A 22,927-nucleotide genomic window follows, 5' to 3' on the forward strand; every position below is an offset into this window, starting at 1 on the left:
TTGTATGGTTATTGTTGTATGGTTATTGTTGTATGGCTATTGTTGTATGGTTATTGTTGTATGGCTATTGTTGTATGGTTATTGTTGTATGGTTATTGTTGTATGGCTATTGTTGTATGGTTATTGTTGTATGGTTAATGTTGTATGGTTATTGTTGTATGGTTATTGTTGTATGGCTATTGTTGTATGTCTATTGTTGTATGGCTATTGTTGTATGGTTATTGTCGTATGGTTATTGTTGTATGGCTATTGTTGTATGGCTATTGTTGTATTGTTAATGTTGTATGGCTATTGTTGTATTGTTATTGTTGTATGGCTATTGTTGTATGGTTATTGTTGCGTGGTTATTGTGTATGGCTATTGTTGTATGGTTATTGTTGTATGGTTATTGTTGTACGGCTATTGTTGTATGGTTAATGTTGTATGGTTATTGTTGTATGGCTATTGTTGTATGGTTATTGTTGTATGGTTATTGTAGTATGGCTATTGTTGTATGGTTATTGTTGTATGGCTATTGTTGTATGGTTATTGTTGTATGGCTATTATTGTATTGTTATTGTTGTATGGCTATCGTTGTATGGTTATTGTTGTATGGTTATTGTTGTATGGCTATTGTTGTATGGCTATTGCTGTATGGTTATTGTTGTATGGCTATTGTTGTATGGTTATTGTTGTATGGTTATTGTAGTACGGCTATTGTTGTATGGTTATTGTTGTATGGTTATTGTTGTATGGTTATTGTTGTATGGCTATTGTTGTATGGCTATTGCTGTATGGTTATTGTTGTATGGCTATTGTTGTATGGTTATTGTTGTATGGTTATTGTAGTACGGCTATTGTTGTATGGTTATTGTTGTATGGTTATTGTTGTATGGTTATTGTTGTATGGCTATTGTTGTATAGTTATTGTTGTATGGCTATTGTTGTATGGCTATTGTTGTATGGTTATTGTTGTATGGCTATTGTTGTATGGTTATTGTTGTATGGTCATTGTTCTATGATTATTGTTGTATGGTTATTGTTGTATGGCTATTGTTGTATGGTTATTGTTGTATGGTTATTGCTGTATGGCTATTGTTGTATGGCTATTGTTGTATAGTTATTGTTGTATGGCTATTGTTGTATGGGTATTGTTGTATGGTTATTGTTGTATGGCTATTGTTGTATGGTTTCTGTTGTATGGTTATTGTTGTATGATTATTGTTGTATGGTTATTGTTGTATGGCTATTGTTGTATGGTTATTGTTGTATGGTTATTGCTGTATTGCTATTGTTGTATGGTTATTGTTGTATGGTTATTGTTGTATGGCTATTGTTGTATGGTTATTGTTGTATAGTTATTGTTGTATGGTTATTGTTGTATGGCTATTGTTGTATGGTTATTGTTGTATGGTTATTGTTGTATGGTTATTGTTGTATGGTTATTGTTGTATGGCTATTGTTGTATGGTTATTGCTGTATGGTTATTGTTGTATGGCTATTGTTGTATGGTTATTGTTGTATAATTATAGTTGTATGGTTATTGTTGTATGGTTATTGTTGTATGGTTATTGTTGTATGGTTATTGTTGTATGGCTATTGTTGTATGGCTATTGTTGTATGGCTATTGTTGTATGGTTATTGTTGTATGGTTATTGTTGTATGGTTATTGTATGATTATTGCTGTATGGCTATTGTTGTATGGCTATTGTTGTATGGTTATTGTTGTATTGCTATTGTTGTATGGCTATTGTTGTATGGCTATTGTTGTATGGTTATTGTTGTATTGCTATTGTTGTATGGCTATTGTTGTATGGTTATTGTTGGGTTAAATTCAGTAAGAACGATAAAGAGAAAACTGGTATCACCTTTCATATTGGGTTTATTTCACTTTAATGTGATGCCGTTTGGACTCATGAACGTCCCCGATGTCTTCCAGGAATTGATGTTCATAGTTTTAGAAGGACAAGAAGAATTTGCCTTACTGCATTTGGATTATATATTAATATTCTCTAATATGGGGTTTAAAGTTAGTAAAAGGGGTATATAGCCAGATCTCAATAAAGTCAAATCTATAAAATTAATTTATAAAATTTTTTTCTGATATTGACATGGAATCATACATATTTATGATGGGACGAAACACGTCAGTCTGCCTTTGATAGCCTGAAAATGAAGCTCACAGATATGGTAATACTGGCTTATCTTGATCCAGACAAAGATTACAGACTGTATGCAGATGCTTCCAATCATTCCACTGAGACATGCCTGTCACAAATGGTCTGTGATCAGCGAGAGGGTAGAAAAGAGGTAGAAAAACAAGCTGACTAATACCTAGATGAGATGGTTAATGATAGGAAAGGATGCATATGCGATACATTATTCCCTTAATTACATCACTAATTGCATAGTGCAACGTTCACCATCCATACGAATCATAGACCCCCTAGAATATTTACTGAACTCACCCATACAAAATAGAAAAATACAGATGTGAATTGTAAGTATGACTGGCTTGCACCATACAGGACCTAAAAGGTAAGGACAATGTGTGGATCTCTTGTCACGCACTGTGGATTCCAGTCAGAACAGTGATGATCTTCTGTAGAGATAGACAGTAGGAATTACATAGTGAGTGTAATAAACTCGAATCTCTTTGAGCTGAAAGAATTTGCATCATATAAGAATGTGGAGGGCTCATCAGTAAAGCATGAACATCAATTATCGGATATAGATTTAATTAGGGAACAGGAGGACGATAAGGAAATTCTAGATTTAAAGATATAGATGAAAAATGGTAAAGCGTCCAAAATGGAGCTTAAAAAAATTTATAATAATGGACAAAGTAGTGTAGTATTTGCCATATTAAAAATACATCTTTCAGCACATCTATTGTATCATTATGCGGAAGTTTTAAAACTTATGCTAAGTTCGACATGCCATATTAAAAATATATCGAACAGCACATCTATTGGGTCATTATGCTTAAGAAAAGTCCAATATCATATAATGGTCACATGGGCATGGAAAAGACGTTTCACGCCATTAAAAAAACATAGGTGAATGTATTCCTTGTCAAACCAGAAATCTAGGGAAGCAACAACCCCAAATGCAGGAGTGCGATTTGCCTCCTTTTCCTTTCGCTAAATTAGCATTAGATGTTTCTGGGTCCCATCTAAAGACTCTTTCAAATAACCAGTATATAGTAACATTTATAGATATGTACAGTGGTTGGCCTTGGCCTTTGTGGTTCCTAATAAGAAGGTAGAAACAGTGGTGCATCTGTTGATTGACAAGATTTTTCACAGATTTGGAGGCACAACTACAGTTTTTAATGGATAATGGGTCCGAAAACATAAATAAGGTAATGAAAAAAGCATTAGAGGACCTCAATGTACATCATGGGACCATGTCATTCTTTCACCCTCAAAGTAATGGAAAATTCGAAAGGTTCTATAGAATGATGCATGATTTCTTATCAAAGAAGATGTGGAACAATGAACAGTCATGGGATATGTACATTAATCAAATGTTAGCGGCTGTCAGGTTCCATATCAGCAAAACAAATTATTACCATACTATTTGCTCAATAAAAGGGATGTTATTCTGCCATTAATAACACACTAAAACCCTGTATTGTATGTAGAGTATACTATGGTGATGAACATCACAAGATCGCTCTATAAATAATGCATTGGGCCTTCACTTTAGTTAGAAACAACATTAAGAATCCAGGAAAAAAATGTTAGAGGATTTCGATAACAAGACAAAAACCGTAGAGTTTAAGTCAAAGATCCGGAAAGAAAAAGAGAGAGCTGCCGGTCCAACCTTTTATAAATTCGGTCATGTGACTTGGAGCTGGCTTCTGATTGGACAAGCCACAAAGGAAATATATTCAAAATCTCAAGCTGAAAGAATTCGCTCCTACTTGTGTTCTTTGCAAGCCTATCTGCTACAGGCTATTAAGGAAAACTGTCGCTCTAAGGAAGTGTAATGAGTAAGACAGTGATTCAGTCATGGAGCAGGTGATTTTTCAGTGCAGAAGTCAGTGGCGGCTCGTGCCTGAGATTAATGGGGGTGCTGCTTCAAAAATTTTACGCATTTTTTTAATATCGTGTAAAGGAATTCAATTATATAAATAAATATTTAATCAAATAATAAACAAACATTCAAATAAATATTCAAATATATAACTGTTGTGGTTGCAAGGTTGAACAATAATTAGTAAGGAAATACAATGAAGACGCAAACAACAAGATAACGCAATAATAAGTGTATTAAAGAAAAGGTATATTTACAATATGTACAAATGACGGTGTCAAGTCAGAGAGTCTTGGTGGGAGGACATGTACGCTCTTCGGCATCACATCTGGTGGCATTTGAGTAAGACACCGAAGGCCAACCTAGGCTTGCCATTTATAGTGTTATGTTATTCGCATATGCAAATAAGTGGTTGCCACCACAACACCCCCCTCCCAAGATTTGAAGTCACACAGATTTCAATATCTTTTCCTTTTTGGGTTTACCATTAATGGTTCATTCACTTTTCTTTTCCTACCTGATCTTCGGGGTTCAGGTGCATTTTGATAGAATTCCCGTCTGTTCCCATCTATTTAATTCTTTATCAATCTTTTCCAACCCAGCGAACGGAACATTTCGCTTTTTTTTTTTAAATTGGGCTGGCGTTTTCTTTAAGTTCAAACGAGGCCTTGAATTTATTGCAGCGACCTAAGTTAGTCGTGAATGCCTCAGGAAATAATTCTTTTAAATCGTCTTTTATATTTACTGTTGTTGGAGACGAACATTCTAATTTTTTACAGAATGTATTGATTGGCTTATCCCATAGTCCGAATTTCTCAATTAAATCTATTCCAAACAGATTTTCACTATTTTTTAGTACGAATATTTTTAATTTCTTCGAAATCCCTTTCAATTTTATCGGGAGGACAACTTCTCCTTCAAATTTTATACCACCACCAGTTACCGTCCGGGCTGCTTTACTAGTTTTCATCATGGCCGGTTTTCCCAACTTTTTCCACGTATTCAGGTTTATTATAGAAACATCGGAGCCGGAGTCGAGTTGTAACTTTATTGATGTTTTAAATATTTCCACTTTTACGTATTTTCGCCGATCTTTGTCTAATTTTGTATTTGATTTTGTTTGCTGTACTCTCTTTCTGGTGTAATCTTTATATCTGCAGCAATCGCTTTTGTGTCCCACCTTCTTACAATTGTAGCATTTTTTCTTCTTATAAGGACAATCTGATTCCCAATGCTTTTCTGCACATCTCTTACAGTTATATCTAAGAAGAGGCTTGTTATATTCTGTACTATATTTATGGTTATTATCTTTGGAATATCCCGTTCCATTGCTTTTCTTTGTAAAGTTCTTGGTTGGTGCGTATGGTTTTCTAACTTTTCTTACATATGCCACTCCGGATTCTTCTATATTTTTTTAATCCTTTTTTAGTGTAATGGCCCTTTCACAGTCCTCTGCTAGTTTCTGGAGGGTTAAATCTTGCTCAGATTCCAGCTTAGACAACACTCGTCTGCGTATTTCTGCATTTTTTGTGGAAACTAACCCTTGAGCGAAAATTAGACATTTAAAATCTTCTACCGTTAGTTCTGCAAGCTTAAAATTATCGCAGTTTTTATTGACAACTGATGCGTATGTCAAATAATCTTGGTTGTCCATCTTTCTTAGATTCATGCACAGCCATCTTTTATGAAAAAGAGATATATTTGGATTAAATAATTCTTTTAGTAATTTTACAGCTTCCATGAACTCTAATTCCGCAGTTTTTTTTAGGTAATATGTAATCTACGAATTTGCTGTGTTCTGATGTACCCAATTTTCTGAGTAAGAGGCTCACTTTCTGACTATTTGGCCAATTTTTACAGTCCAGTTGAAAAACATCCTCGTATCTTGTGTAGTATGCTTCAAAATTCTTCTCTTCCTCAGGCACATAATGAAATGTGTCCATGCTATTAAAAATAGTTGTATGGGAGAAATTAACACTATCGACATTTTCTCGATTACTCTTTAGTAGTTCCAGTGTTTTAGCAAAACGTTCCTCTTGTCTTTCTTCATATTCCAATTGTAGTTTCTTATGCCTTTCTTCCTGTTCCAATTGCAGTTTTTTCTGCTTTAATTGTGCCATTTTCTGCTTTTCTTCTTGTTCCTGCTGCCATTTCAATAATCTGTCCTCTCTCTTTTCCTCGCGGTCAGCCTGTGCCTGTATTTGTGTTTGCAAAAGCTCGTTTTGTGTAGCTTGTCTGCGTTCATCCCGCTCAGCCTGTGCTTGTAAAAATTGCATGAACATTTTTGATAAGTCTTCCATGTTTTTTTTTTTTTTTTTTTTTTTTAGTGTGTAGTTAAAAAAAATATTGTACCATGTACCATATACACCGGTTTGGGTTACAACAAAAAAGCAAATTGCTGTAAGCTCCTGTTTTTAATAATAATATCGCTGCTTGCAATAATATATTCTTTTTGCGAGTCACGCTGCAAAAAAAAATAAAACAGGTTTATCTGGAATCACGAAATGGAATTGACTTTCCGTTTTTAGGCACTTACTAATAAGTAACTCTTTCCACAAAGTAAAAGTTTGGGTTTTTTTTTTTTTTTTTAATCGAGTCACAATTGAATAAATGTATGCAGTACATTTAGTTCTTTGAGTTTTTTTTTCTAGTATTTTAGTAATTAAAATACCTCTTAACTTGAGATTACCTTTTTTTTCCGTGACGTTTTACTGTATTATCCGTTATTCAGTGACAACTTCAAGAAAAAAAACTCCTTTCCTTGAATTTTAGTTTTAGCTGTGGTATTTCCTTTTAGTACCGACGTCAACCAAAACATTAATTAAAAAGTCCTTTAGTTGTTGTTTTGTTTACGGAGAACAGTAATTAGAATCCACCGGTGAACTTTTTTCGTAGGTTACTTCCTTGCTTTTCGTAATACGGGTCTGACCTGTCGTTTTTGCGACAGAACAAAGTTCGCTTTTCATTTGCAAGTTGGTCCTTTAGTAAGATTTGTCGTGTAGCGACAAACAAAAATTCACTTTTACATTCGTTTGCAAGTCGGATTCCCAGAAAACGGCGTAAATTGTCGCTTTTGCCACGTTAGAGTTTTTTTTTCACTTGAGTTGAAACTTCTCTTTAGCGTAAAATCCGTTTGCTCGTCAACACTTTGCATTCCTTAAAAAAAATGGTCAACCTTTGCGTTGTACTTTTTTTTTTTTTTTTTTTTTTTTAAATAGTTCTTCGTCAAACTGTTATATTTGACGCTTCATATCTCGTCGCCAACTGTTGTGGTTGCAAGGTTGAACAATAATTAGTAAGGAAATACAATGAAGACGCAAACAACAAGATAACGCAATAATAAGTGTATTAAAGAAAAGGTATATTTACAATATGTACAAATGACGGTGTCGTCAGAGAGTCTTGGTGGGAGGACATGTACGCTCTTCGGCGTCACTTCTGGTGGCATTTGAGTAAGACACCCAAGGCCAACCTAGGCTTGCCATTTATAGTGTTATGTTATTCGCATATGCAAATAAGTGGTTGCCACCACAACAATAACAAAGACAAATAATCAATCAGAAATGGATAATACGCAAAAACTTTTTTATTAAAAAGATTTTTTAAAAATTATGTACACTTTACAGAATAAAAATAATATATATATTTATTCCTTTTAAACTTTTCAGATTAAATAAAAGTTTGCGTTTTTTTTTTTTTTTTGCAAACAAACGAAAAACATTTTTAAAAATAACTTATTTTTTATAAAAACAAAAAAGAAAAACTTTGAAATTTACCTGCCTCCCTACGAATTTAGGAGTTTACTATTTGAAAATAGCGTTTTATTTAATAAGTGTTATTTACAAAATTTATTTTTAAAGATGTATTTATAACAAAACGTATTTGTAAATAAAATGCAAAATAAAAAAGTTTACATTTTTATATAGTGAGCAAACAAACAAAAATATTTAAAGATACAAAATTTTATTTACAAATCTTTTAACAACTTGCTTTTTATATAAAAAGAACCAACTTGGCTATTTACTGACCTTCCCATGCCGGTAAAGATCGACATAAAGTGGAGATTTATTATAAGAAAATAGGATGTCATATATAAGCATTATAAAACATCGAATTTTAATGTAGCTTTCTTCCCCAAAAAACAAAAAATTAAAATTGTCTCAGTCCAGAAGGATTTCTAATTACTTTTTTTAATGCGTATTATCTGATCCATCTACTAACAAATTCAATGTAAAGTTTAAAAATGCATAATTATAAAAAACTGTGTTTTTTTTTTTTTTTTTTTTTTTTTTTTTACTTACAAACGCATTTTAATTAAAAAATCTCGTCTAAAAAAATCCATTTTTCAAAGTGTAAAACTTCTAACATTGTCCTTGTCGGAGGCAAATAAATGCTAATTGTTTTATATCTAAAACATACACGTTAAAAAGATTTCTAACTAAAATGTATTTTCAACATAAACTATTTCTTCGCTTTTTTGTTTCTAGGAAAAAATGTAAGCAGTTTTTTTTTGTAAAGTTTAGTTGTTGCAAAATAAATAGCATTTAAAACTACTTTAAAGAAACAAACAAAAAGGCAGGTAGATGGAAAATTAACTTTATTTTTATGGTAAGATTTATTTATTGTATATTTGGTTTTTACCCTTGGCCGCGTGTTAGCTTCACTGCTAAATTCCCGAATACTTTTAATAAATAAAAATAAACAGTTTCTGCATATTATATATTTCCGTCTGCTACCGACTTAAATCGCAACGCTAAAAGTGTGCGTATTTAAAAAAAAAAATAGCACAATATTTTATGTACAAGAACACGTTATGTGCAGATTTTAATAATAATTTAAAAAAATATAAGTAAACCTCCTTTTTTTTTCAATAACAATGTTATCATATCTATACAGGCGCACACTCTAAGCAAACAACGAATTTCACGACACGGAACTGCGTCAAGCGACAGTTCCTCAAGAGGCTTTCATCTACTGCCTAAAGCGTCTAACCCGCACATGCGTACAAGAGAATTTCATTAAGAAAGTGTAACTGTGAATTTCACAGCTCCAAGCAAGTTTTATTTTTGTTATTATATGAATTTGGAGATACCGACATTAAAGTTAATGATTTTATAATGTACACATAGAAAAAATAAAATAATAATAATAATAATAATAATAATAATAATAAACAAACGTATTATTTTTAATTTTATCATTAATATTGTGTAGAAATAACTTGGGGGTGCTGCAGTCCCACAGCTCCATGCACGAGCCGCCACTGGCAGAAGTGTCACCATCAATGTGAGAGCTCGAATGGGAGATTTCATGTACCATTGATGGAGCAAAAAGTTGCAATGCATAGCATGGCAGTAAATAGCTTGGGTGCAAGCTGTCCCCTATTAACATCACTTGCAGATCAGGTAGAGAATAGTAGGGTCCGAACAGAGATAAATAGGGGTAGCACTGGGGCTAGGAGAATTAAGATGAATCAGGAAAAAGGGAATTGTTTAGGATAGGTAAGGGCTATGTTTTGTTTCTAATCAAGCTATGAATTCTCCATCCTAGGATAAAAAAATATTTCTCCGTTGGTTCAAACATTGAATGACCTTTGGAAAGAAAGGAGCTGCTTCCAGTTTCAACAGAGTATGAGGAATGGGAGAAAGTTAAACTTGAGCAGAAGCATGAGACTATCGAATTTACCTGATGCTAGTTTTATGAAACCGGGTCGGGCCGTCGTGTCACCCAGTAAGCCCTTCTTCAGTGCGTTGGTGGAATCGTCTTTGCTGCGATGTCCACAAGGCCGGATCTTCTGTGATCGTCTAGAATTTTCGTCTTCGGAGATACCGGGTGCTCGTTGACGGAAGCAGTTTCACAAGTAAAAAAAAATAATAATAAGGAAACATTTATTCCTCAAGATATAAGATTTACATCAAAGAATTTTGAATAACAAAGACTCCGGAGATTGGGTTATATAAATGTATTGAAAAAAAATCATAAAAGAAATATATACAAACATATATACAGTTTGGAGTATGAGTTTGTAAGCAAGCATTTAAACTTCTAATTGGGGCTTCCACTTGCTGGAATTTACAAGTCTATTAACTTAACCCTTTTTAGTTATCGGGCAATAGGCGAGGGGGGAGAGAGAGAGAAGAGAGGTGAGGTGGCTTGACTCGCTCTTCTGCTTCTAAATCTGGATCTCTCTCAATCTCAATCTGTCTGTTTTAATTCTGACTTTCTTGGTCTTTATATAGTACCGCACTGGGCGGGGCGACAATTACCAATTCCTTCCCGACCAATCAGAATGCTCAATAACCAAATCGTCTGATTCTTTCTCATTGGATAATTTGACTGACGACCAAAAATTGGCCACCTCCCACAATCCAAGAATAATTCTAACTCCTCCCCGATCAACCAAAAACGCCCAATGGAAAATAACCAGTTTTCTCTCATTGGATAATTCGGAAACTGCGTAATACGCGATAACCGTGTAAGTAAGAAAACTGCGTCCAGAAAAAAAAATGCTTTGTGAATTCTGCCCTTAGATGTGATAATTGTCATTATCAAAGGAAATGGACCATTTTATTGTTCTGTCAACATCTCGACAAAATGTTATTGAAAATTGAAAAATCTCTTGATCTAAATTTCAAATGGTTTTATCATAGTCACACCGAATCATTTAATATTTGATTCGAAAAAAAACATTCTTTGAAGCCGACAAATGCGTGTGTGAAATTTTAACTCCAAAGAATTTATTTATCTTTTGTTTTGATCTTGTCACAAATAAATTTTGTGACGCCAACAATTACGAGTGTGTGTGTGTGTGTGTGTGTGTGTGTGTGTGTGTGTGTGTGTGTGTGTGTGTGTGTGTGTGTGTGTGTGGTTTTTAGTTCAAAGCAATCAAAGGAAAAAAAATATTTCCCTTTTTTGCACTGGATATGACTGTATCGGAATTTGTCACCATCGCTCGACTTGAAAACAAAACGTATGTTTTTTTGAAGTTATCATTCTGTCCCCTTTGACCAAACCATTTATGATTGTTTTGCTTTAAGGAAAGAAAAAAAATACTTTGGCAGAATTTAAGCCAGCAAGGTTCTCTGGTAGTAAATGTTTGAAATCTCTTTGAATTTTGTCTTTCTTTAATTCTTTGAATTATTTTTTTGAATTATTATTTTTTTTTTTAACTTAACTTGCTTTTATATTTTACCATTTGTTTTTTTAGTAGTAAATGCTTCTCTACATTAAATACCGGCCTTGTGTCTAACTCTGCCCTTGTGGGGAAGCAAGTAAATAGGAAGTAATATGGCAGCTGAAAAACGTTTTTCAACCCCAATAAAAGCATTACAATACATTTAAACCCTGAAGAATTTCCACCATGCGCCCTTGTTGTTCTAAGTTAACAACTAGCCACTATTTGTGTTTCAAACTTAAAAAAAAAAAGTGCTTTAAAAAAAAAAGTGCTTTAAAATAGTAAAAACACTAAAGCTTTTTTTGTTTGTTGTCTTTTTTTGGAGGCACGCCTATTATTTTTTATTTATTTTTTTTTACAAGGTAGTCACCACTTATCAAGGCCTGGAAGCCACTCGGGGATAAGGGTTATTGTGTGTACAGTACATTAGTGTTGGAGATTTGATAAAGTGTCTTACTTAAGGGGGGCGGTTCATCAGGAATTTGTTTACATTGAACTTGAAGACATTCAGGTTGTAGTCAGGTGGGAAACAGGCAACCAGAACAGTTCCACAGGCGTGCACTTCTAAGAAAGAAGCTTTGTTCATGCAATCTACGTTTTGATTTTGGCACAGATACGGAGTGGGGAAAATTTTTGACAGTGGTTTCAGCTAGACGGGTGTTTATCGTGAAAGATTGGCGAGGGGGGACCAGAGATTGGAGTTCAGACGAGCACCTGCCATGGTAGTAACGATAAAAGAAAGACAGGCTCGCAACGTCTCTCCTGTGGGAGAGAGGTTGCAGGGAAGAGAAAAGGGCATCACCCACTAGGCCACGAATCCTATTTTGTACTCTGTCAATGCAGGATAGGCTGTTTTTAGCAGCTCCTGCCCAGATGTGGCAGCAGTACTCCATCCTTGGACGTACTTGGTTTTTATACAGATAGAGAATTGCATCAGGAGTGAGATATCTTCTGGAGCGGTAGAAGGATCCTAACATTTTTCCAGCAACCTTGGCAACTGACTTGATGTACGTGTTCTATTTCAGGTCAGGAGTAAAGGTCAAACTCAGAAGCTTATCAAAACATGGAGCTTCCCCTAGACGAAAGCCACCCATTTCAATTGATGCCAGCTGGGGATCAGAGCGTTGATGATGTAAAGATAGGAGCTTGGTTTTAGATGCATTAAAAGTAACCAGCCACCTCCTCCCACCACTGTACCACGCGCGCTCAAGATCAGAGGAAAGAGAATCTGAGAGAAAATTGTCATTTACGGCCTTTGCTGTTTTGCTATAGATAGTCATGTCATCAGCATAGATGTCAACGAATGATTTAAGTATGTGTTTTGGGAGATCATTGATGAATATCAGGAAGAGGGTTGGGCCTAGGATGGACTCCTGAGGGACCCCAGCATTAATATTGAGGGCCTCTGATTTCTGCCCATCAACCAGTACTCTTATGTGAAGAAATTTTATTATCCACTTCTTCCCGTGGAAGGTAATTCTTCTTAATCGATTAGTCGTTACTACTAAACTCTGAAACATCAAGGAAGAAAACAGACAAAAAGAGGAAAATAGGAGAAATAGAATTTATTAAATATGATATCAAAAGGAAAAGTTTGTGACCTCTATGGGCTGCCAAAAATGTCCATCTGGTTTACAAGTAATCTTGTAGTAATAACCGAAAAGGGAGAGAGTGAAGGGAAAGAGAAGGAAAGAGAGATAGAGAAGGAGGAAGAAAGAAAGAAAAAGGGGGGAGCACTTACTGGAAGCTTCTGGGCACCCTTTTTCGAATGGAACATTTAGAAAGTTCGTTTGTAGGGGCTTTTACTTTCTGAGTTTGTGTTGTTTAAAAGTTCTTTTTGTCAGTCCCTTTCCTGGAAATTCGTTTCCATAGTCCTTTTTGCAAAGGTTAAAATTCCATGGAGGCAGAATATTTTTGAGTTTTCAAGTGTCTTAGAAAACTTTCAGCGGCAAATTTTCTTCTCAAACTTCAATTATCTTTATCTCGATAATTCTATTCAGTTTTCAAGTGTCTTAGAAAACTTTCAGTGGCGAATTTTCTTCTCTTGGTTCTTTTTTCAACGACTTTAATGTCTCGTCAGGACAGAGTTGCACAACGCCTTAGTAAATTTCCAGGCGTCCCCCTTTATCCGAGACCTGAAGGGAATACTTTCGATACTTGTTGTCTCGACAACGCCTTTTCCACAACAGTCAAGTTAACTCAAAAATGTCACACACGAGCTTCAATTTAGCACGAAAATGTCTCATCCAATTAACGGGCATAAGGGAGTCAGGTGACATAAAAAAAGGGGGAAGCTAGGGAAGGGGGCAGGAAAGGGGTTAAGAAGAAAGGAAGGAAGAACAGAAACAGCAGAAAGAAGGAAAGAAAAAAGGAAAGAAAGATGGTGGAAGATAATTTCCACACTCTCCCTAAACAGAAAAAAGACAAAAAGAAAAAATCCTCAAACAACAATCTAATACCAAACGTATTCTGGATTTCTTTCATTTAAAGATTTAACAGACCTTACAGGCCTAGACCAAAAGTTTTCCCTGTCCCGACTAGTCCCCGAGCTCAGAGAATTGCCCTCTCCATCGTTAGAAGCTTCGTGAGAGTGGATATAGAAAGTTCTAAAGGACACAAGTTCTTTAAGGAATCTTCCTGAGTGCTGCCATCACTCCTTTTGATTAAAGCTGACCGAACTAAGCTATCCGATCCAGAAGTTAGATTAACCACCCTTCCCAAGGACCAATAAAGGCGAGGCTTCATAGGGTTTTTTATCAAAACGACATCGCCCAGCTTAATCATATTTTCAAAATCAGATTGGTAAAGATCTTGCGACAACTCTCTCAGACCCAAGAAATATTGTTCATACCATAGCCTTTTAAAACGATTCAAGAATTCATCTCTACATCCCAGACTCTCAATAAGATCTTCTTTGCTAGGGGGGTTATTCTGGAAACAATCTTCTTCTAAGGACAAAAACACAGAGTTTTTATGGAAGGGATGCACAAAGGCATTAGGAGTAATCACCTCCAAGCCAGAATCATCAGAGCAACGATAGGTCAAGGGCCGATCGTTAACAGATCCCTGCACATCTGACAGAACCGTCAAAAGTTGAAAATAATTTAACTTCCTACGTCCTATAACCTTGAAAAGACAACCTTTTACAACTCGAATTAATCTTTCCCACACAGCACCGTACCAAGCAGAATATAAAGGTATCATTTGGTGTTTGATAAGATGGGCATCAACTGTCCCTCTAAATTCGTCAGACAAATAAACCTGTTTGACCCGCCACAAAGGACTTTGCATTATCCGAATAAATGTGAGAAGGGACTCCATAAAAATTGAAAAATCTCACAAATGCCAAAACCACAGACTGAGTGGTCATATCAGGCAACAGTTCCAAGTGTATAGCTCGCACACTAAAGCAGGTGAAGATTAAAATATACATCTTTTTAGTTTCATCACCTTCATGCATCCACAAATGGCCAGTAAAATCGACCCCGGTGTGCAAGAACGGCTTAACTAAATTAACCCGATGCTTAGGCAAATTTGTAACCTTGGGATATCTAAAGGAAAGAGTGTTATATTTTTTGCAAATGACACAAGATATCACCGTTTTAATAGCTTGTCTAGCTTTGTGTATCCAAAATCCCAACATTCTTAATTTGCTAAGCGTAGCAGCAATTCCCAGATGCTTACACTTCAAATGACAATCCATGATTATCAAACTTGTAACATGACAAGACTTGGGAAGCAGAATAGGATGAAGGACTGCATCAGAAAAATAAGTAGATTTACCAATTCTACCTCGTGAGCGAATCAATCCTTCATCGTCCAAAAATAAATTAAATTTAGAAATCAAAGGGGGGGGGGGACTTCACCGCCATCAGACTTAGACAAATAATCCTTTCCCTTAGAAAGGAACAGTCCTTGTGTCATTCTGAGCAAGTACAATCTCGCCTTAATACCAGAGTCGAGAACAATACCTCTCATTTTTTATATAAATCGGAAAATTGCAGTCAAAACTCCAATGAGCTTCTTCAGCGAAGAGAATTTCTCTACTTCAATTATATAACTGCCTTGAATGACAGGTTCACAACCAGTAACTGTACTGATCAACATGTGGCTAGCCGGATTAAGACAATTTAGGTCATAACTAGGCCAAGTTATCTCCTCTCAACCATTCAGGCCCAAATAACCAACGAGTAAAAACCATTTTAAATTTGTTCAGGGACATACCCCTCATGACAAAGTCAGCAGGATTATCATCAGTCTTCACATACTTAAACTTCACTGTCAAACCTTTATCACAAAGATTTTTTACCATCGCTTTTACATCTTTTAACCGGTTATGAGTGAATTGACATTTTGTATTGGCATTGTCAGACAAAACCCAGGATAGCACTACCTGTGCATCTACAGCGATAATCACAGAACTGAGCACTTCCAAAGGGAGTATTTTCACCAGAACAGAAATGTGCTCCATGCATAAATATACCGCTAACAGCTCCAAGGTGGGTAAGGTTCTCTTAACAGAGGGAACAACCCTGGTTTTAGCGAATATCAGTCTGGCTTTACCATGCTGATGTAAATATACCGTGATTCCATAGGCCAGGTGTTGAAAATGAGTGGAAGTTCGAGGCATCACAAAACACTATCAACGTGGCTGAAGAATTGGAAGCCACGGAGTAACGGTCGAATTCAAGCTCCCCGATACGTACCAGATCCTTATACAACCTCTCCCAGTCAACCATAACGTCGGGTGGGACCGGCTGGTCCCAGGATACTTTCAACTTCCACAATTTACTAAGAAGGATCCTACCTTTAATAGTAACAGGGAGCATTAAGCCAAGGGGGTCAAATACAGAGGAATTTACAGACAAAATATCCCTCTTAGAGGATACTGATCTTCCTTCAATGCAAGAACTTGCTCGCATTTTGTCAGAGGAGGGGTTATATAAATAGCCTAATACCTTCTCAGTGTCAGAACCATGGGAGTAGAGACTGTTATCCTGCAACATTCGCTTAGCAAGCACTTCATTGTTGCTACAGCAATTCCTCAAGGAAAATCCACCTTCCCCCATGACAGAAACAGCCTCCAAATACAGCTGCATCAGAACTTCAGCAGAATTATGAGTTTTCACCAAGTTGTCCACATAGAAGTGGCCCAAAAGCATCTCCCTGCAAGGACCAGGAGGGTATTTCTCCACATGATATCGAACCATGTAGCTCAGTATGAAAGGACTGGATACAAAGCCAAATATAAGAGTGTTGTATTTAAAGCAGATCAACTCATCACCCAATCTTAAAAAGAAGCAGAATCTATTTCTGTCACGTTCATCATTCAAACGAATCATTAAAAAGGCCTTCCGAATATCGGCCAGTAGAACATACTGGTCCATCCGAAACCGCAAAAGCAAATCCAGCATGTCAGTGTACATATTAACACCAGAATAAGCACAGTCATTTAAAGAAGGTTTCCCACCGGTTCTCAAAGAACAATTGAAGACCGGTCTAATCTTGGTGGTGCACTGTAAATCCTGTTTTATCACCGGTCGATGAGGAATCCATACGTATTTGTTAAAATCGGAAGGAGAAACCACAATCCTTTCAATTAATCCTTCCTATTCTTGGTCTAAGAAGACCTGACAATAATCTTCGTACAAACCTTGTTCCATCAGCTTCTTGAATACGCGATTCAAAACTGACAAAGACACCTGATGATTAGCAGGCACCGACTTTAATTTTTCTTCATTCCAAGGCAAACTGACATAGTAACAGTTATCTATGAAGTGAATGGAGGAGCGAAAGGACTCAATCATATTCTTATCGAAATCACTGCATTCCTCCTCAACAATACCTATGGCTTCCAAACTAACCATTTTTTCCACAGTTCTCTCAACAGTAGACTCCTCAAAACAACTGAACGGATCAGTATACACAGACTTGGGGTTCAACACAAAATATACATGAGTGAGGTTACACACAGAGTGTTCTTTGACGACTTGAGCATAATTCAATTCCAACCCCTTTGCCTGGTCTTTGGGAGGAGGAGACCCAAAATCCGCCAGATCACCAAACAAAACCATTCCTTGGGGAAATTCCCACACAAGGCTCTCTCTAAACTCCTTTAAATTCATGGGTCCCAAAAACCTAAGCACGTCCACACCCAGTAAACCATATACAGGTAAAGTGTCATCTCTCAACTCCGAGAAATTAGCAGCCAATTTGACCTGATGTTTCTTAAGGTCTTCTACCACAGAATTCAATCCGTGAACACAAAACGAAAGGTCCATATTGTCATCCACCAAGAACGACACAGAATGGCAGGAATTTGGAAACCTCACTTGAATATTAACTTCCTTCAAGTGTTTAATTTCTTTTCCCAAAAAGGTCTTAATCAGAAACTTACGATCTCTCATGGGAGTATTAATATCAGAAAAAGCATCCAACATTTTTCCAGACAAATAGGATCACTCACTACCAGTGTCGATAAGGCAGTTGAAAGATACACTTTCACCAGATCCATTGTTGGCGGCAACCTCAACAACAGGCAGCAACGAAGAGCTATTCAAGTGCCAACAAGCATTAGAAGCAGTAGATTCACCCCCAACAGAAGGACACAACACTCTACAGTGGCCTCTCTTATTACATAGCCAGCACATTCCATACTCCTTACCCTTGCAAAGACATGACTCTTCTGCATGAGAAGGGCTCGAGCACTTGCTACATAAGCCAATCTCCTTACACCTCCTCAACCGATCTGCATGAGAAGGAAAAAACTTGCAGGAATAACTGTTATGGTTATTGGTTCGACAACGATTACACTTAAATCCAATCTTAGTAGACTGGATATGAAAGTTTTCCAGCGTGGAAGGTTTTTTAGCATCCGACGAACCCATGAACCTAGGAGAAAATGTTTTCTTAGGTATACTAGCCACCTTCCGAGGATATGTTTCCTTATTTTTACAAAACTCAATCGTTCGAAATATTTCCGAACTGTGGTCTAGTATGTCTTCCAGGGTAGGGTAATTATTCCCTATTTTATGAATTAACTCAGAACTAAAAAGAGTGGGCAGCTTACTAAAAACAATGTGATTTAATAAGTTGTTTCCGGGAGAGTTCATCTCCAAGAAATTTAAACTGAAGGAACTATTTAATTCGTGTACCTGAGCCTTAACAGAATTCAAGAACTTCTTTGCTGCTAAGTGGTTGCTTAACTTCTCTATGCCCAATATATGAGAAAAAACAGAATCCACAATGTTGTCCTTATCTAGAAATTTCGACGCGAGAATGTCGGTGGCTATGCGATAGTTTTCCTCAGATATAGAGAGGTGCTGCACCAGTTGAAAGGCGTAGCCAGACAAATGGTTTTTCAGCACAACTAACCTCAGGGCGTAATTTTCTAAGTCCACTATGCTATTCTCGAATTCCCGCTGAAAATTAAGGAAGGCTAATATATCATTTTCTAAATCCTTTTCACTAAACTTGGGACATTCAATTTTGGGCGTTATCCCCAGACGTTTTTCCTTAATAAGTGAGACCTTGTGATTTGCATTATCCTTTACTTCTACCGAAGGCTTGAGTCTTGACAATTTTTCCAAAACCTTCCCTCAATGAAGAGCGCAATCCTTATTAAATGACCTTATCTCCTCATCTTCTGTTCCCTCAATTAAATAAGCATTAATAATCTGCTCATCTAACAAATCCACCTAAGCAGTGTAATCATCTATCTGCTTTTTATACAACGTATAACCTGCTTCGTTTATTTCATCTAACGAGTCTAAGAACTCAAACACAGTTAAGATTTTATCTCTAATAATCTTTCTTTTTTCAAGTAACATTGAGGTAGTGGGAGAGGTAGTCATTTTAGAATACTACACCCCGCCCCTTCTAACCTATCAATGGCTAAATGCTAAACCACTCCCCTCTTGGCGCGCAAGTCACCAACAACCCCTCTTGGCGCCAAAAATGCCTGTAAAACAAAGGAACAAGAAGCCAAGATGGCCGATGCAGAAACAAAGAAGAAGGAAGGAGGGAGGGGGGGTACTATCTACGCAATGGACGGCAGCAGCGGTCACCAAATAAAGCCCAGACCAGTTTAGCAGAGAGTAACTTACTAAACTGGCAGAGTTATTAACTCTATGAGTACCAATTTTTGGCAGAGTGAAGAAATTTTATTATCCACTTCTTCCCGTGGAAGGTAATTCTTCTTAATCGATTAGTCGTTACTATTAAACTCTGAAACATCAAGGAAGAAAACAAACAAAAAGAGAAAAATAGGAGAAATAGAATTTATTAAATATGATATCAAAAGGAAAAGTTTGTGACCTCTATGGGCTGCTAAAAATGTCCATCTGGCTTACAAGTGTTCTTGTAGTAGTAACCGAAAGGGGAGAGAGTGAAGGGAAAGAGAAGGAAAGAGAGATAGAGAAGGAGGAAGAAAGAAAGAAAAAAGTGGGGAGCACTTACTGGAAGCTTCTGGGCACCCTTTTTCGAATGGAACATTTAGAAAGTTCGTTTGTAGGGGCTTTTACTTTCTGAGTTTGTGTTGTTTAAAAGTTCTTTTTGTCAGTCCCTTTCCTGGAAATTCGTTTCCATAGTCCTTTTTGCAAAGGTTAAAATTCCATGGAGGCAGAATATTTTTGAGTTTTCAAGTGTCTTAGAAAACTTTCAGCGGCAAATTTTCTTCTCAAACTTCAATTATCTTTATCTCGATAATTCTATTCAGTTTTCAAGTGTCTTAGAAAACTTTCAGCAGCGAATTTTCTTCTTAAACTTCAATTATCTTTATCTCGATAATTCTATTCAGTTTTCAAGTGTCTTAGAAAACTTTCAGCGGCGAATTTTCTTCTCAAAACTTCAATTATCTTTATCTCGATAATTCTATTCAGTTTTCAAGTGTCTTAGAAAATTTTCAGTGGCGAATTTTCTTCTCTTGGTTCTTTTTTCAACGACTTTAATGTCTCGTCAGGACAGAGTTGCACAACGCCTTAGTAAATTTCCAGGCGTCCCCTTTTATCCGAGACCTGAAGGGAATACTTTCGATACTTGTTGTCTCGGTGACGCCTTTTCCACAACTGTCGAGTTAACTCAAAAATGTCACACACGAGCTTCAATTTAGCACGAAAATGTCTCATCCAATTAACGGGCATAAGGGAGTCAGGTGACATAAAGAAAAGGGGGAAGCTAGGGAAGGGGGCAGGAAAGGGGTTAAGAAGAAAGGAAGGAAGAACAGAAACAGCAGAAAGAAGGAAAGAAAGAAGGAAAGAAAAAAGGAAAGAAAGATGGTGGAAGATAATTTCCACATATGAGCCTATCGGAGAGAAATGATTTAATGATCGAGAAAACATTTCCAGTAATACCGTAGCTGGAAATCTTGTGAAGTAGTTCCTTATGCCATACCTTATCGAAAGCCTTTGATATGTCAAGAGCAATTGCCCTAGAGAGGAAGCCTTTGTCAAGAGATTTGCTAATCCTATGAGATATAACAGTATTATCCCAAAGAACCAGCTATGTAAACACTTTGCAATATTTTTCAATAATTATTTACAACAAATTTTCTTTACAATCAATTTTTATTTAAAATTAAGAAATTATTTTCTAAAATATTTTGTTTATATATGTTTACATTTTGTTTTTAAGTAAAATTAAGAAAATAATTTTAAAAATATTGTTTATATACATCTTCATTCAAAAAGGTTACTTTGCGGTAGCTTCACCGGTTGTTAACCTAAATTTTCCAAATGTCAGAACGGGACTCGTCTGCAGGACGTACTTATCTAAGTTGAACCTGTTAGGCAATATTTTTGAGCTGCATACCAACCGAGTTGCAATGGGATAACAGAGAGGCACCATTGGTAACAAGAAATCAAATTTCACCCAAGAGGCGGTATTTTGGTATAATATGGCGCCAAAGTCTCGCCAAGATAAAATGTCAGTTCCACATCGATTCATTTTCACATATGAATGGAGACATCCATTGGCTGGAGCAGAAAAAGTGGAACAGACATACGCAGAAATCGTAGTTGGTGAAGCCACCCAATTCTCGTTATATAACATGATGGGGAAGAGGTACTATAACTGATGTACTCTCTAAGAACATGGTGGCAGTAGACAGAATGCCACGTCACATCTTGGATGTACGAAAAGTTTTTTTGCCAGCAGAGGAGGAGGTTGAAGAAGTCTTGCAAGAACTGGTGTGAGAGTTGTGCCACAAATAAAGACGTCTGGCATGTATGATGGACTAATTATTGACCAGTAAGATCAAGGGGGGGGGTGTAATTAAAAGGCATTAAAAAATCAGTACACACCTGTTTCTTGTGCGGTCCCATGCAAACAAATAGAAAAGAAAAGAAAAAATGGCTGCTTTCCCGGTTTTATGCTAATCCAACTGATCGCTTTATGCAAATGAGATGCTGCTGATTGTAGTATAAAAGCCTGACTTTTATAGAGACTCAGCAATTTAGGATTTGGTGACAGAAGGAGCGAGTTTTGTGAGCAGAGAGTTGTGTTGCAGTTGGATGAAATTAGACAGCAGAGTGGTGGGAATGTTTTTTTGTTTTAATTTTTGGACATTGAAGTCAGGAGGAATTTAGGATGATGATGCCAGGTCATGAAGGGAAGACATTCTATTTAACAAGACAAAAAAAGGGGCCTAATCCCGCCATACCTCTTGAAGGCTGCTAGGAATAAAAATAAAATTCTGACATATGTATCCATTGAACACTTTTCTCTTTCTTTCTCATTAAACCGCTAAACTCTAATCTACATCTCCGCATGAAAAACTCTTCCCACGACTACTATAGATACAAGTGTGCATGAACACTGTTCTCCTTCAACAAGCCTGTCTAATATTTGATCTATATTTTCACACAAGAACACTTTCAGCTACTAATCTGTTTCTCGCCTATATTCTTACTAACGAAGATAACCAATAAAGTTGCTTTTAAATATTAGAATGAGATTTCTTTCATTATCTTCATTTTACCTGAAGCGAGTACTCCATCCAAAGACAGTTATGTCAACATCACACTTAGTGGTCGTAGAGTACATTGGCCAAAGAAATTATGTAAGACTCTGTACATATGCCTTTGTCTAATTTCTGCTTGTATTCCCTCACTTCCCTCCAAATAAGAGAACTTTTCACAAGTTATAACGTCGGCTTATTTATTTGGTATTATTCTACAACTTGCCCCAGCGTAGTATAAACACCCCCAACCACCCCATGTTAAGAACGGCTTTTGGAATATCCCCCAACCTCCCCATGTTAAGAACGGCTTTTCAGGTTGGGGGTGTTTATTCTGAAAGCTGTTCCTAACATGGGGAGGTTGGGGTGTTTATAATAGGCTGGGGCACGTCGTAAAAATTTACCATTTTTATTATTATTATTATTATTATTATTATTATTATTATTATTATTATTATTATTAGTTTTATCAAAAAGTTCTGTAAATATATAAAAATTAAAATAACACACCCAGAAAGACACTGATTTATTTAAATATATTTTGTTAAATTTACGTTCGTTTTGTTATTTACATTAAAAAGTTTTGCGTAAACAGAAAAAAGTTTTTTAATCCTTAAAAGTTTTGTAAATATTTAATTTTTTCTTTTAAATCTTAAAAAGTTTTGTAAATATTTAATAGTAAAGAAAATATTTTGTAAATATTTAATAGTAGAGAAAATATTTTGTAAATATATATTTTTTCTTTTAAATCTTAAAAAGTTTTGTAAATATTTAATAGT

At 36.0% G+C, this 22,927-nt stretch overlaps 2 protein-coding genes across 2 annotated transcripts; both read right to left on the minus strand.

Annotated features, from left to right (window-relative positions):
• Positions 1-13,744: 13,744 nt before the first annotated feature.
• LOC145245636 (uncharacterized) lies at positions 13,745-14,485 on the minus strand. The gene has a single exon (XM_080107201.1). It carries the CDS (start codon positions 14,483-14,485, stop codon positions 13,745-13,747), a length of 741 nt encoding a protein of 246 aa, XP_079963327.1.
• A 1,268-nt stretch (positions 14,486-15,753) lies between these two features.
• Positions 15,754-16,620, minus strand: LOC145245637 (uncharacterized). Its single transcript, XM_080107202.1, has one exon. It carries the CDS (start codon positions 16,618-16,620, stop codon positions 15,754-15,756), a length of 867 nt encoding a protein of 288 aa, XP_079963328.1.
• Positions 16,621-22,927: the final 6,307 nt, after the last annotated feature.

This window comes from Euprymna scolopes, chromosome 23, assembly GCF_053919585.1.
Source record: "Euprymna scolopes isolate OS-2025 chromosome 23, ASM5391958v1, whole genome shotgun sequence".
NCBI lineage: Eukaryota > Metazoa > Mollusca > Cephalopoda > Sepiida > Sepiolidae > Euprymna > Euprymna scolopes.

What these genes read in the sequence shown, in the direction of transcription:
- LOC145245637 (XM_080107202.1), bottom strand. Translation starts at nt 16,620, where the DNA reads ATGTACACTGACATGCTGGATTTGCTTTTGCGGTTTCGGATGGACCAG.
- LOC145245636 (XM_080107201.1), bottom strand. Translation starts at nt 14,485, where the DNA reads ATGCAAAGTCCTTTGTGGCGGGTCAAACAGGTTTATTTGTCTGACGAA.